The 15,230-nt window shown below is 40.4% G+C and overlaps 3 protein-coding genes across 3 annotated transcripts in view; 2 read left to right on the top strand and 1 right to left on the bottom strand.

Annotated features, from left to right (window-relative positions):
- The window catches only part of LOC134179478 (RNA helicase aquarius-like), a 10,409-nt gene extending 7,747 nt beyond the window's left edge, over positions 1-2,662 (top strand). The window contains exons 36-44 of the mRNA XM_062646382.1: positions 60-90; positions 158-264; positions 328-399; positions 569-756; positions 1,151-1,493; positions 1,593-1,790; positions 1,853-1,915; positions 1,982-2,095; positions 2,161-2,662. Of these exons, the coding sequence (XP_062502366.1) occupies positions 60-90; positions 158-264; positions 328-399; positions 569-756; positions 1,151-1,493; positions 1,593-1,790; positions 1,853-1,915; positions 1,982-2,095; positions 2,161-2,433 (1,389 nt within the window). The 3' untranslated portion in view covers positions 2,434-2,662. The remainder of the gene's footprint in view (positions 1-59; positions 91-157; positions 265-327; positions 400-568; positions 757-1,150; positions 1,494-1,592; positions 1,791-1,852; positions 1,916-1,981; positions 2,096-2,160) is intronic.
- Positions 2,663-2,824: 162 nt separating this feature from the next.
- On the bottom strand, positions 2,825-5,005 carry LOC134180264 (uncharacterized). Its single transcript, XM_062647378.1, has 7 exons — positions 4,816-5,005; positions 4,158-4,215; positions 4,013-4,091; positions 3,546-3,952; positions 3,360-3,489; positions 3,246-3,294; positions 2,825-3,063 (listed from the first exon to the last, which is right to left on the bottom strand). The coding sequence occupies exons 1-7, from the start codon at positions 4,917-4,919 to the stop codon at positions 3,033-3,035; spliced, it is 858 nt and encodes a 285-aa protein (XP_062503362.1). The 5' UTR covers positions 4,920-5,005; the 3' UTR covers positions 2,825-3,032.
- Positions 5,006-5,043: 38 nt separating this feature from the next.
- LOC134180413 (protein SPATA45 homolog) lies at positions 5,044-6,723 on the top strand. Its single transcript, XM_062647563.1, has 2 exons — positions 5,044-5,265; positions 6,438-6,723. Exons 1-2 carry the CDS (start codon positions 5,058-5,060, stop codon positions 6,455-6,457), a joined length of 228 nt encoding a protein of 75 aa, XP_062503547.1. The 5' UTR covers positions 5,044-5,057; the 3' UTR covers positions 6,458-6,723.
- The last annotated feature ends 8,507 nt before the right edge of the window (positions 6,724-15,230 follow it).

The following is a 15,230-nucleotide window of genomic DNA, read 5'->3' as shown; positions in this document are numbered from 1 at the left end:
GTGCCAACAACACTTGTGATGTATGACAAAACGTAACATGCAGTTGTAAATGTTGACAGGAATTCAGAGGTTTTGAGTTACTACGAAGAGGTAGAGACTTCTACACTAGACATGATACAATCACTTGCACATATCAATAATTTCGTTCTTTGATCAGGTGGTGATAGAACCAACTATTTGCTAGTCAAAGAAGCCAAAATCATTGCTATGACATGCACTCATGCCGCACTCAAGCGGCAAGACATGGTTGAACTAAGTTTTCAGGTTTGTTTGTGCACCAGCAGGTTATTGCGAGTGTCAGTTAAATAAACTCCATGCGTATAATAGTATGACAACGTCCTGATGGAAGAAGCTGCTCAGATATTGGAAATTGAAACGTTTATTCCTCTAATGCTGCAGGTTGATACAAACGTGACGTCGTCTTGTTGTGTTGATGTCGTCTTGTTGTGTTGATGTTGTCTTGTTGTGTTGATGTCGTCTTGTTGTGTTGATGTCGTCTTGTTGTGTTGACGTCGTCTTGTTGTCATCTTGTTGTGTTGATGTTGTCTACTGCTTGCCTCGTGTACAGAAACCTCAGGATGGCGTTAGTCGTCTGAAGCGAATGATCTTGATCGGTGATCACCACCAACTACCACCAGTAATCAAGAACATGGCCTTCCAGAAATTTTGTAATATGGAACAGTCGTTGTTCACTCGGTTTGTTCGACTTGGTGTGCCTACAGTAGATCTGGATGCTCAAGGACGATCCAGAGCAAGGTATGTGTGCACATCAAATTCTGATGATAATTGCACAATAAATAAATAAATAAAATAAACAAATAAAATAAAATAAAAAATAAAATAAGTAAAATAAATAAATAGAATAAATAAATAAAATGAAATAAATAAAATAAATAAATAAAATAAATAAATAAAATAAAAAATAAAATAAGTAAAATAAATAAGTAGAATAAATAAATAAAATAAAATAAATAAATAAAATAAATAAATAAGTAAATAATTTGATAATAAATAAATAAATTATTTTTTTTAGCTTTTTAATTTTTATTTTATATTATTTGTGTTTTGTTGTTTTGTTGTTTATTTTTTATATAAATATAATAAGTAAAGAATTTATTGAACACTATATAGTTACTTGAACTTTGTTTAGCCTCTGCAGTCTGTACAGCTGGAGATATAAGAACCTTGGCAATCTTCCTCATGTGTATCGTTGGCCAGAGTACCTAATGGCCAATCCTGGTTTCTTTTATGATTTTCAACTTATTGATGTTGGTGATTTCAATGGACAGGGAGAATCGCAGCCGACACCATATTACTATCAGAATCTGGCCGAGGCTGAGTACGTAGTTGCTGTCTACATGTACATGAGGCTGCAGGGATACCCAGCCAGTAAGATTACTATTCTCACGACCTACAATGGACAGAAACATTTGATCAGAGATGTGCTCAAGCAGCGATGTGGAAAGAATCCATTCTTTGGCATCCCTGATAAGGCACGCTGTGTGTGTGTGTGTGTGTGTGTGTGTGTGTGTGTGTGTGTGTGTGTGTGTGTGTGTGTGTGTGTTAGTGACAAATTATATACGTATTAACAGGTTACATCTGTCGATCGTTTCCAAGGCCAGCAAAATGATTACATTCTGTTATCTTTGGTGAGGACAAAAGCTGTTGGCCACTTGAGGGATGTTCGTCGTCTTGTGGTGGCATTGTCTCGAGCCCGACTGGGTTTATACGTGTTCGCTCGAGTGTCTGTTTTCCGTAATTGCTATGAACTGAGCCCTGCTTTTAGCCAGGTTTATGAACACTGGAGACTAGTTTGAATTATACACACACACACATTGCTGTTGTTTTCCAGTTAATGGAGCGTCCCTTGAATCTCTATCTAGCCCCAGAAGAGATGTATCCTCCATGTAGAAAGGCGAGTTTGTCTATCGTTGATATTCTAGGATTCTATGTCGTAACCATTGGTGTACCGTATCTACAGTCTGATGAATTACCGCCTTCTCATCCATTCATTGTTGAAGACATGCCTCGCATGGCCCATTATGTTTATCACCTCTACAACAGAAGAATGCAGGAAATGCAGTCACAAACTCGGGTCTATCAAAATATGCTTGAACTTCATGAGACTTTGTCAGTTTAATATTGTGACTCTCTACACAGGCTTTTCATCAGAGTATCCCGATGCAGCCACCTCCAGTAGAGAAGCAACAAGAACGACCTCGTACGCAAACCCAAGATCAGACTGATGAAAATCTTGAAGAAGCTGTAGATGATGATGATGATGATGATCCAAGTGGTCATGAGCCGGCAGAGAGTGAGAAAGCAGTTGAAGATAGCAAGGTTGTATCTCAGTGTGATGATGATGAGAATCGTGATGAGACAGAAACGAGGACTAACCAGGAAACAGTTATTAACGAGGAAGGAAATCAGTAAGGTTTATCCATCGCAGCTTTGCCAGACTGCCAACTGTAAATTACTCTGCTGCAGTGGATATATAGCATATATGGTGTATTATGTACCAAACTTGCTGGCTGCATCTTGCAACAAGTTTTGGAAAGGTGGACTAGTGTGACCAAATTGTTGCCGATATGGCTGCCTTATCACATCTATTCATAATGGACTCCGAGTCTCATATGAATCAGAGTTACGTGTACATGTGCTGTGGGCCATACCTCACACAATAACTCAGCAATGGTTGCATACCCCAAGTGTGTGTGTGTGTGTGTGTGTGTGTGTGTGTGTGTGTGTGTGTGTGTGTGTGTGTGTGTGTGTGTGTGCATGCTCCAATCCTTACTTACTTAAAGTTATTCAAGAGTTACTCTCTCCATTGATTTTGTAGCTCATAATGTAGCAATAGTGTAAATATAAACAATAAAGCTATTGTAACTCAAGTCATCCTATAATGAAATACTTTAGCAATGATGTGTTATTGTATAAATTTCTATGGCACATGTGCATACATACACTTTCACTGATCGCTAGTGTACCTTTCCTTCTAAACACAATGTGTGTTTGTTGGGAGTTCAGTCTGCTCACCAGATTCGGAGTGGTTTGAGGAGGCGCCTATGAAACAACCGCTAGCATGCAGAGGCAACGGTGTGTGGTGTGTGTGTGTGTGTGTGTGTGTGTGTGTGTGTGTGTGTGTGTGTGCGTGTGTGTGTGTGTGTGTGTGCGTGTGTGTGTGTGTGTGTGTGTGTGTGTGTGTGTGTGTGTGTGTGTGTGTCAGTGCATGCCCCAATCCTTACTGCAGCAACCCTGTGAATCCCGACAATCGACGCGTAGTATCCGTTCCAGCTACAGACACCAATAAATCCCAGTTAGTCAAACACCCTTCCAATACTCCCCATCTATATCTCTACCAGAATCGCCTTTATCTTGTTTAGATGTTTGACCTTCACAACCCACACTTGACGCCTGTGCAGCAGCAGCAGGAGTAGGAGCATCACTTCTAGCCCAATTAGCCTTCCGTTGGATCTTATTCAATCTTTTCTATACAAACACACTTAACCCTCAAGCTCCACACCTAACAAACAACACACTTTTACCTCCTTCAGCACAGTCCTATGACTAGCTCTTGCTTTTCGACTGCCACTGTGTTCACTGTTACTTTCAGAGTCTTCACTTTCACAGTAAACTTTCCTTCTCTTTGATGATCGTCGACTCACATGAACAGAAGAGTCGTCCTCACTCTTTAGCTCTCGCAACTGTTTCCGTTTCAGCTGCTTCTTCGTCACTCGTTCGTTTTCTTCGCCTTCCAAACATTCCAGTGACTGATGAACGTCATGCTCCTCTCTTTCCAAATCGGTTGCTCTTTGTTCCACGAGGTTATCTTTATTCAAATTTGTGCGATCCTTGCACTCGACATAGAATGTGATCACTTCAGGGTATGTGTCCAGTAGTTGGTTGTGTTGATAGAAGTTTAGTTTCTTGGCTGCCATCCAAGGAGATTTAACTATACAACAAATTGTTCCAGTGTGTGATAGAACATGGAGGCAAACAAGCAGCGACATACACGGATAGCAAACTAGATCGTTTGTCTGCACTGGACGAACACGATCGGCGATGTTGACAAGCGTGTACAGAATAACGTTCTGCACAATGACATTAATAATTTGACTGTGTCTGAAGTCAAGATACTAGCAATAGAACAGAGAGACCTTGAGATCTTGTTGAACTTCTGGTCTATCGTAGAGAGCGTTCAGTTCGCCTTCATCACTACAATTGATCGAATAGAGTGAGCAGCAGTTGACACAAACATCAATCAGTGCATGTGACCGACGTCTCAGTATATATGACCACGTTCAATATGCATGTATATGCAAACTGTGTAACTACAAAAAAGCTTGTCTGTCTGTCTATCTGTCTGTCTGTATGTCTGTCTGTCTGTCTACCTATCTGTCTGTCTGTCTATCTGTCTGTCTGTCTATCAATACACATACTTTTCTTTAGATTAACTTATAAATAAAAACTAAACGACCACTATAATATTATATAGTTACAGTCAGCCCCTAGGAGCAACCACACTACACATTACACGACATTCTCCATGCATGGAATCAAAGCTATAATTAATTCACCCAATTGTCAGCCACTCTAAAACGCGCAGCACACTATTGTGTTCATTACTGTTCCAGACATGTTTCTCTACAGTGAAATAAAATCTTTTGTAATAACACATCGTGGTAATTGAAATCAACAGTTTGTTCGCGCGCCATGCATGCATACCAATTGTCTGTCTGTCTATCAAAATTTATTGCTGTTTGCGTAAAGCATGGCTCAACTATACTAACAAATATGTAAATGTGTTTGTCCCACCTATCTTCGCAGCCGCGCTGTCGCAGTTTGATTTTGTAAATTTTTCTTCCAACCATCAGCAGTCTCGTGTCGGATAAAGGAAGACGAAATCTTTGCACCTCCATATTGTTCAACAAGAAGACCAGTCGTCTAATTGCACATCGATGGCTAAAAGAAAGAAAGAAATTGAATCAGCTGGTAATACGGGGAATGTGGGGTAACACGCGCGTTAGCGTTGCATCGCAACAGAAAGTGTGTACAGTATGTGTGATATCGAGTCTTGGTGCAAAGTCGAGAGTAACTCGAAGGGTGAATGGCTGAAATCTGAGAGAAAGCATTGTCCGAAAGCTTTGTGTAGTGACATTTTCGGTCTCAATCAACCTTGTCAGGACGACACGTTTCGTAGTGAGTGGATCAATGCAAAACCAGAAGAAGAAAAACGAAGAGAGAAGCGTCATTTTCCAGAGAAAGGTACTTTGCGCTTAACTGTGAAGACTTTGGGGTTTTATAACAATTGTGTACATGCAAGTATGTCTGTGAGATCATGCAGTTGCAGTGAAGTATGCATCCTCATGATCAGCCAGACTTCTATCTCTAAAATATAAACCCTTTGTATCTACTCATTGACAAGTACGGTTTGAGCAATTGCGATATGACTGGTAGTGGTAATCATCGTTACGTAACGTACTTGTGCATGGCTAGAGACAAACTAGCTATGATACACGTACTGTACTCCTAGCAAAGTTTCTGGTTACATGCATGATTTGCAAGCATGTGTAACTACTGCTATAGTAGTCAAGTACTGAGATACCACAACTATATTAGTAATTATTATACAGTAATCTGAGATTCGATCTCAATCGATCTTTCATCATGCAGGCCTAGGTATACTTTAATTGCATTACAGATTGACTCAGAAGCTTAAACACAATATCAATGCATGAATGTGTGATCTCACTTATCTTACGACTTTTTGTAAGAGCTTCCAATGTCTGAATGCGATTAGATACTCTATTCATATTTTGTATAGTGGTACATCTATATCTGCAATTAATTGCTAATGGGAGAGTAACTGCACACACTGCACAGTCGTGTTTCATGACATTATCTTCTATTCTCACGTCTGTTAGGTCTTTATCTACAAATGGAAATAATAAAGTTCTAAACATCATAATCAAATGGACGATTAAGGATTCTATATTCTTTACTAGATATTTGATTTGTTGGCTTCATTTCTTGTCTTTGCATGATGATCGACTGTTTTTCACATTACGGAGTGCAGTTGTTTTCTGGTTGCAATTAAATATGCACCCTTGAGAGTAGATGAGATAACTAAATGACTAACTTTTGTACACACCTGCAGGGCAATTGAATGAATGAATGAATGAATAATATTTGATTCACACCATGTAACCTTATCATATCGGTGTCCTTCAATTAATGAATGCAAGTCTTGATTTGATTGTACCTACTTCTTTATCAATTGCTTGATGGTAGCATTTGCATTGTTGAACAGAGTACGTGATGTCTATATGAGACAAATTCAATGTAGATGCATGAATGGTTTACACGTCTAGGAAAGAATTACTGTATATTATCTTGTATGTATTTGTTTTAATCTATTTTGCTATCTCGATCTTTAGCTGTGTGCCATTTGAAATGATCTGAAACTGCTGTGTAAAGAATTGTGACAATGTTGACCTTTTGGCTGGACACCATCAGCCATCAGTACAGATGGATATCGTTCTTGCATGAACAGAAAATCTGGTGTACGTAGCTAGCACAGCGATTAGCATGTCGACAGCAACAAATTGTACTTTGTGTTGTTGAGCAAGCATATTTTGGTTTGTAAAAACTAAATTATGCTGTTTGTTTGAAAGACAAGATTGCTGGCTAATTTATTAATTAATTCAAGACATTTGGTTTGAATTTGTGTGCTTAAAGGCAGGACACACCTACACCGCGCGTTTTTTATCCTTAGACTTTCTGCAATTCTGCGTGCAGTGATAGATCATTCAAGGAAGGAATTTGTTCATGTGAGATTTAATTGCTATCCGGGGCATTGACCGGAACACCCTTAGTCGTTGCTATCTGCGACTGCTCTTTTGATATCACGGTATTAGCGTGCGCGTCTGTCAGACAATATTGGCGTTAATGGAAGCTACCGAGGTGACTGAAAGTAAACAGTTTGCTCCAGATGCTGCCGTTGCAAACGAGATTGCATCTGAACTAGACCGTTCGCTCTTGTCGTTCCACGATTTTTCTAGATTTTCAGCAAGCTTGAGGATGTATGGAGAAGCCGCAGTGAAAGACAACGACTTACGAGAAGTAAGGTTGGCTATGGAGGAAGCTACTAGGCAGCCTATTGACCACGAGGTCGCAAATGCCTTTGAAATCGTGCAGATTGCTCGCTCGTATATTTACGCTTGCCTAGCATTTATGTATGGAACGGGAAAAGGAGGTTTTGCTGACACTAAGAAGGCGTTTGTATTCTACCAGCTCGCGGCGAATGCGGGGGTAGGCGAGGCACAGTGTAGTCTTGGTGAAATGTATTACTATGGCGTTACCGGCAATATCTTGAGGAATATACGAAGTGCCCATGTTTGGTTTGATTGCGCTATGGCGGATGAAGTGAGTTATATTAAATCGAACTCTGTGAACAGTAGTAAGATGAATTGGCTCAAACGAAAACCAATGATGTACCTGAAGTGTAAACCTCCTTACCAACTTCACGCAACAAAACGTTTGGCACGAATGAGTATTCAGGAAATACACGACATTTCAGATAATAATAGTGGGCGACATTTCAATGGTGTTTGGCTTTTGTCAGTGGCTGCTGTTGGTGGATGTGCTGAGGCGCAGCTGTGGCTTGCATCTTATTTCTTGGTGGCATTGGACGAGTTCTGTGATCGGCGAAAAGCTCTCTTCTGGTTAAGAAAGTCTAGCAAACACAACGATACTGCGAAACAGGTTAGTCAAACTGTTGACGTTCAGACGATAAAATATTTGAATTACTGGCATCTTACAGAATTTCTAAAGTCTCAACTATTGTACAGTTGGGTGATAATTGTTTCTTTTTGTAGATATTGAAATACTGTGTAACAGGACGTGAAGGAGATGCAGCAGATAGAGCTCGTCAAATTCTAAAAGATGCAGAACTTCCTATTCCTTCTACTTTGTCTATAGAGTCGTTTGTAGGACGGGTACAGCGTGAGATGACTTACGACACTCAGCACTTTTTCAAAGAGCGTTCATCCAGGATAGCACCGGTGACCGTCCCAACGTCTGTACTGTCGGAATTTCCACAATCGCCGACGTGTCAAAGGTTACTTGGTGCATGTGGTTTAGTGAAAGAAGCCAATAGTGTTCCAGATAGTTCCAACCTAGAGGACAAGAGACAATACTTGCAGTATATTGTCAACGCCTATCTTATGTGTCCACTTGTCTTGCAGTTTGTATCTGTTGACTTCTCTAGGGTTAGTAGTGCTTGTGATGATATTGAAAAGAACTTCTCATCTGTTTGTGAAGATGCGCTGATAGGAAGGGAGATTACCAGGTCAACTATAATTAGTCCAGAACACACACAGGAAGGCATTGATCGCATGTTAGAAGCTATTCGACTAATGGAGCTTCGAAACATGAGTGATAAGTCTAGTCAGCTCAAGCTAGCTCGTTTACATTGTCTAGCTGGAGACATGCAATGTTTGAGAGATCAATATGTTAGCGCTCTAGACCATTTCAGTCAAGCTGAAGAGATGAGAACAGACGACATCGCAGCTGTTCTGAGTGGTCAGGCATTTTGTCACAGTGCCATGGTTGGTCAGTTGGAACAAGCCAAACACCTCTACTTAGAGTACTTTAGAAAGGCACCCAAGTGCGATGCTGCCTTTGCTCGCAATTGTTATTTTCTTGCTGCAGTATCGCTGAAATTGGGAAAGTGGCAGGATTTTTGTTATTATTACGAGCAAGGAATAGAACATGAGATGGACAGATTGCCGTTTCAAGCAGCGGTTAATACTCAGGCTAAACACTGCCTCTTAGGCTTGTATATAGTAGCTGATACAACCGAAATGTCATTTTGCATCAATTGCTCTAGAATTGAAACGTTCGATTTGATATCAACATGTTCCTGTTGCAGTCCAATTGTTTCTTATCAGTTCACCGATGTTAGCGAAAGAATCTCAAGAAATCGACTAAAAGTAGCACTAAAACGCTCTAAGATTGAAGTAGTAACAGTTTCTCCCGTTGTCAATTCTGTAAGAAAAGTAATGGCTGTTTTGAAATCTATTGAAGAGAAGTTCTGCAGAGTGAACAGACTAATTGAAATGACTAAAAAATCTTCGAATTTTGCAAGGTCAAGTCAGAAACCACTTGTGGTTGCTGATGCGTTTACATCTGCAAGTAAACTCTCTGGTGCGGAAATCGAAAACGCTGCAGTGAAGGGAGCAGACAAAGCAAGAGCAGGTTCGTATTTCTCGACTTCTGGACGAAACATTGAAGATACGAATTTTGTTGACGTTTATCTGCGATGTCTTGTAGAATCGTTGCAAGGAAATGTAACTCATGCAGTGAAGAAAGGAGCAGCAGGAACTTTATTTGCAGCAAATCTCTGCAATCCTTCGCACACTACATTGAAAGAAGTTCTCTCGACAGCAAAGGACATCGCCCTCAGAAACGACCCTTCAATCGAGGTTACTGGTGCTACTACGTTTGCTGAATCAGGAGCAAGTGGCAGAGTTGCCATCTCTGTCACATGTAAAAGTATACCTATACATATATACATTATCAGTTCTGCTTACATTATTTCTATAGTTGAGTTTGTGCATGTTTACTGTAGATGAAAACGAACAAGTTAACAAGAGTTTGTTCTATTCTCCTTCTCGTAACAAGTCGTTTACCGGTCGCATTAAAATTCTTGAGAAATTGTGGGAATCTCTGCACTCTAAGGAAGGGATCGCTGAGGAGTCAAGAAGCAGAGGTGCAGTTGGCTGTGGTTTGTCTGCAATATCAGGTTTGGGTGGAATTGGCAAAACAAGCGTTGCCGTCGAATATGTATGGATACATAAAGAGTATTACTCTGGCGGTTGTTATTGGTTGTCTGTAGACGATCTAGAAGGAAGTATTAGCGATTTGGCGTGTTACATTGGCGCGCATAAGTCGGTCAACTTTGACGGGTCTACAAAATGTCAGCTTAGCGGCATTATGTCTTATCTTCTTGCTCTCAAACTTCCGTGGTTATTGATATTAGACAACATGGACTTAACAGAATTGAGCTCTCACCCCTTATTGAAGACAATCGTGTTGGGACCATGGAGACAATCGAACGATTATGGTAATCTTATGGTCACATCTCGATGCAATCCTCACATTTTGAGCGAAATTTTTCATATTGACAAACAAACGTCAATACACGTTTTGCATGAATTTATGGAAAGCGAGTCAATAGCGTTTTTAGAACAAAGAACGTTGACCCTCAAGAACGAGATCGAATTCTCCAAAGACCAAGCAGCCATTCTGGCTCGTCAAGTCGGTCATTTACCGCTCGCACTCGAACAAGTAGCAGCTTATCTCATCGTCACGCGCTGCTCGCTCAACGACTACGTTTCTACGTATAAAAAGCAACGTTCAAAGTTACTGAAAAGACGAAAGATTGCAAACGCGGCAGGTCAGGACAAAGCGTCGAATCACCGTTTAGCTGTTCATACGACTTGGAAGATAAACTTTGATCGCATCAAGAGGTACGAAGAGTTCGGTCAATGTGCCGACTCGTTTGTTCGTATGTGCGCCTTTCTTGCTCCAGAAAAGATCCCGTATATCCTTATCAAAGCGACCGACGAGCAACTTTTCCAGACCGACTCGACGGCATTGCGTTCGATTGTCGGTCTCTTGTCTGAATTGTCTCTATTTCGCGAAGAATATGAGAAAAAAGGATTAAGTGTTCATCGATTAGTACAAGAAGTACTGCAGGAATGTATCAAAGTAAGCGGATGTGAAGAACTTCACGCAACGTTTGAGTCTGCTGTTAATGCCGTAAGTTTGTGTTTGCAACGATGCAAGAAACCGAACTTAATGGAATATTGTTTGAGAGAAAGAGTAGGGGAAGACGAACAGTGGGGAATTCTATCATCTCACGCCTTCGTTTTACAAGAACATATATTCTCTAACGCTCCATTACTCGGTCCATTATTCCATCGTCTCGTGTGCTGCAACGTAGCAGTTTTGTTGGATAACGCTTCTATTTACTGTAACTGCATTGGACGGTTATCCGTTGCTAAATTGCTCGATCGTCAGAAGCTTCGTGTGCTCGACACGATGGACGATAGATTGAGTAAAGATGACGTCATAAGGTTGACATCTACTATTATACCGTTACCGTTAAGAGTTCAACAGAACGTAAGACGAGCGATACGAGACGAAACGATGAGTGGAATAAAATTACAAACGGTCGGTGATATATCGTCGAAACGTAAAGATGGCGACGTCACGACGGTCAAGTGTAGTCGCGAGGTCCGGAAAGACTTGATCAAAATTTTACGAACTTGCGATCGTCACGTCGCCGAGGGAGTGGCGAATGAACTGTCGAGCGAATTGTCGCGTCTGTCGTCGACGTGTAGAAAGAACACGATGGAGGAAAGATATTCGCTCGTGAGCTGTAGAGCACGAGCCTATCTGCAGTCTGGCAAGTTGGATGGATGTTATCAAGATGCGACCGAATGCATCAAGTTATTACCCGCTCGTTGCGACGGATACGAGATTTTATCTCAACTGTTTGCGCTCATCCAATGCTCGTCGTTACCTTTAGCTCGTTGTGTGGCGTCAGTGGCAATGCACTTGAATGCCGAATCTTGTCGAATGAAGTGGTTTAAGCAAGCCTACCCGAACGTTCCATCCGTTAAGATAACGACGCAGGAAAACCTTCGCTCGATCTTGGCTGATCAAAAACGTTATCGAGGATTTACTGTACTTGTAGATAACAAGCAAATAACCGAGTATGGTATGAGTGTGACGGAAAATATCAACTTTGTTGGTTTGCAGCAATGTAGAATGGATATACACATTGGAATATTTATTCAAAGTTATTCCTGTTGGGTAAATTTTGAAATGTTTATGAGAAACGGATGTTTTGTCGTTTGTTTCGAGGCACATGCTTCTCTTCTGCACTGTCGACTTACCTCTACTCGAGCTGGTTATTCCACTGTATCAGTGGATGGTGGATCGGTGTATTTGGACAGATGTCACATTGTTGACAGTGACGCGGGAGGATTGGCTGTCTGTCCTACTGGTAGAAAAGCTCCAGCTACGGCTGCCGTGTGTTCTTGTCTAGTCAAAGGCAACAAAGCAGCTGGACTAGAAGCTCGATATGGAGGTTGTCTTATGTCTATAGGCAATACAGTATGTGAAAATGGCGTCGGATATTTGTTGGGACCGCTTCCAGGCGATTGCCTCCTTCAATCTAACATCGTTTTCATGAATGGTCAAGGAATCGAGATTTCTCACACAAACCCTTTAAATCCATTGTTTATTGGAGATATAGTACGCGACTATATTGAGTCAATGCCATGTCAGCCAGAGTCTGTCCCCAGTGTAGTGATCGAAAGAAACGAGTTGTGTGAGAATTCAACGTACGGAATCTATTTGTTGTATGTTACATCTCGATGTGGAGTCGTGTCGGTTAGGAAAAATCTGATTAATGGTAACATGTACTGGGGATTTGGATCGCTTGGCTGTTGCGATCCGCATCCCAACGTTGGTGCCGTTGTGACTGAAAACACAATTCGTAGTAATAAGTGTGGGGGAATGAGAATAAGATTTAGTGGCATCTCCTCTCACAGAATTACAGATAATGTAATAGAAAACAACTTAATGGCATTCAACAAATCTGAACTGTCTGAAAGCGTTCTAGAGACTTACGAGAGTGGCAACATTGTCAGGAACAACGAGAAGACACTTCACTATCCTCAGTCTGAAAGTCTGTGGCAGAAGAATAGTTGCTCACATTGCCATGCTACACTAAGACAAGGAAAGCAAAGCATTCAATGCCAACGGTGTTATGCTTCCAACTATTGCAGTAGACCTTGTCTTGAGAAACATTTAGAAAGACACACGTTGTTGTGCGAAATTACTAGAAGTCGTTACAGCGTTACCACTTCTTCGTGGACGTCAGAACCAACTAGAACGGTTAGGAAAACAACAAGAATTGTGAAACCTAGACACAAGCGAGGACCTTCGTTCGCTCCAGTACCTCAGATTGGTGGCCCTCGGTTTGCTGTAAAGCTACTAACGTGTGAAGAGTCCCAGACGTCTTCGTCGCTCATTACTATCTATGATCAAACTCACACCATATGTACTGTGATTGTGAATACTCAGTTGTATGACTTGATTATGAATTGTGGTGTCGTCGGAAAAATGTGCGGTACGTCCAAGCAAGTTTTCTGCTGGGCAGTGTTTGAAGATAAAGACAACATTAGAATTTTTTTCCACGAACTTGCTCCTTACACAGACGAATGGTAGTCGTCTATGAAAGCGAACATAAATATAGTTGTTTTATATCATCACAACTGCGAGTTCAGTATTGTTATTGTTCAGTTTGCCAGATGGAACTTACTGCTAGCTGTAGGTACATGTATCATAGCAAGTTGTGTCAGTTGATGCTACTATAGACATAATACAGTAATACACGCAGTCTAACTGTTATCTCTTTTTCTGTTATATATACTGCTGACACAAGCTGTAAAAACATACGTGGTGCCTTTGTCGAAGCGTAAACACAAATGCAGCTATAGAAGTGGAAAACTTGAATTAGTAGAACATGACCGAGTACCTCTTTGTCTAGCCATTCGGGTCTATATATATATATATATATATATATATATATATATATATATATATATATATAATGTACAGTATTGTAATCAGTTGGCAGACTCATCAGTTGTCTATTTGTCTTTCTTGCTTTGCCATCAATTAATTAAAAACTGCGCTAGTAGCAAGACCGATTTTGAACTGAACAAATACATGCTGCCGTCGTGACTCAAATGTCTACCATTTAGTTATAACAGTACATAGATTTCTGGTATTACAGCGCCAAAAATGCTATTGACGTATTTTCAAACATGCGCACTTGCAGTTCTTTTAAATTTAATTAATAAACTAAGTTAATTAATGTAATTTGGATTTGTTTCCTCAGGCTGTGTTAATGTGGGTGGCACTTGATGGATCAATAAGTGACCCCACTAAAGTTGCTTTGAAAGATTGCTCCCACCATCCTCCAGCTACTTTGTCTGACAGCTTAACTGAAGTATTAGCTGATGTGTTCTGTGGCAGAACTGGAGTAAGACTTGTCGCGGAAGATGCTGTGCAAGACTTCTCTGGTAAGTGTGTGTGTGTGCGTGTGTGTGTGTGTGTGTGTGTGTGTGTGTGTGTGTGTGTGTGTGTGTGTGTGTGTGTGTGTAGGATGTGATTGGTGCTTTAAGTGTGCTCATTATAATACAGCAACGTATATGACTCAATTTTAATTAATTCCTTATTGTTTGTGTAGTTTTGCATTTATGCATTTACTATTACAGGGTATAATTTAATTAATATACTATATTATCTATTTCTGTAAATTTAGTGAATTAAGCATAGTCTACTGAAGCTGAAATAATTGCAGAAACCAATGGATAGTCTTGTTATAGAAGTTGTAGTTAATTAAGCCCTAACAACCCAATTTGCTAACAGTGGCAAATCTTATGTAATTTTTGGTAAGCAAAAAGTTAGGTTTAGAAAAAGGAGTGTTTATATGTAGTACTCAGTTTTGTATGGTGCTTTATATGCACCAGCACCTGAATAAGTCTTTCATTGTTATTGATTATAGTGATATGTCACTTAAGTATATAATCAGCTAGCTTGCATAATACACTTTAATTTGTCTAGCTCTTTTCTTATTCCCCTTGTATTAATTAAGTGTTAAATAGACTGTCTGTTACCCTATCATGTCATACTATAAGTGAGCAGCGCGGACATATGGATATTATGGCAATAGCTGAATGTCTTTTTAGTGTATGTTGATATACACTATCTAAGCTTTTGTTTGTACAACTTAGGTCAAATCCCAGCAACTCCAACCTTGTTTGATCTTATAAAACAGTTGCAGCAACAAGTTACCACTAGCTTGGCTCTCGTTTTCCCTCTCGAGGTTCGAATGAAACACTGCTTGATGGGGTTTGATCCACAAAAGACACCTGCGGTACATATGATTAGGGCATGTGTACTCTTTCCAACTTAACAATGGCTTCTATACCAGGTTGAATTTCTTGGAGAAGAGGAAGTGGACAGTGGCAGTCTGAGAAGAGAGTTGTGGCGTTTAGTTGCCAGGAATGCTCAAGGCTTTCTGGTATGTGGTAACCATGACAGATGCATACCCATTCATAGTGTGAAACATCTATCAGTAAGAA

The sequence above is a fragment of the Corticium candelabrum genome, chromosome 5 (genome assembly GCF_963422355.1).
Source record: "Corticium candelabrum chromosome 5, ooCorCand1.1, whole genome shotgun sequence".
In the NCBI taxonomy this organism is placed as follows: Eukaryota; Metazoa; Porifera; class Homoscleromorpha; order Homosclerophorida; family Plakinidae; genus Corticium; species Corticium candelabrum.
Note: the sequence above shows the minus strand (reverse complement) of the source record. Positions and strands in the feature narration are given on the sequence as shown.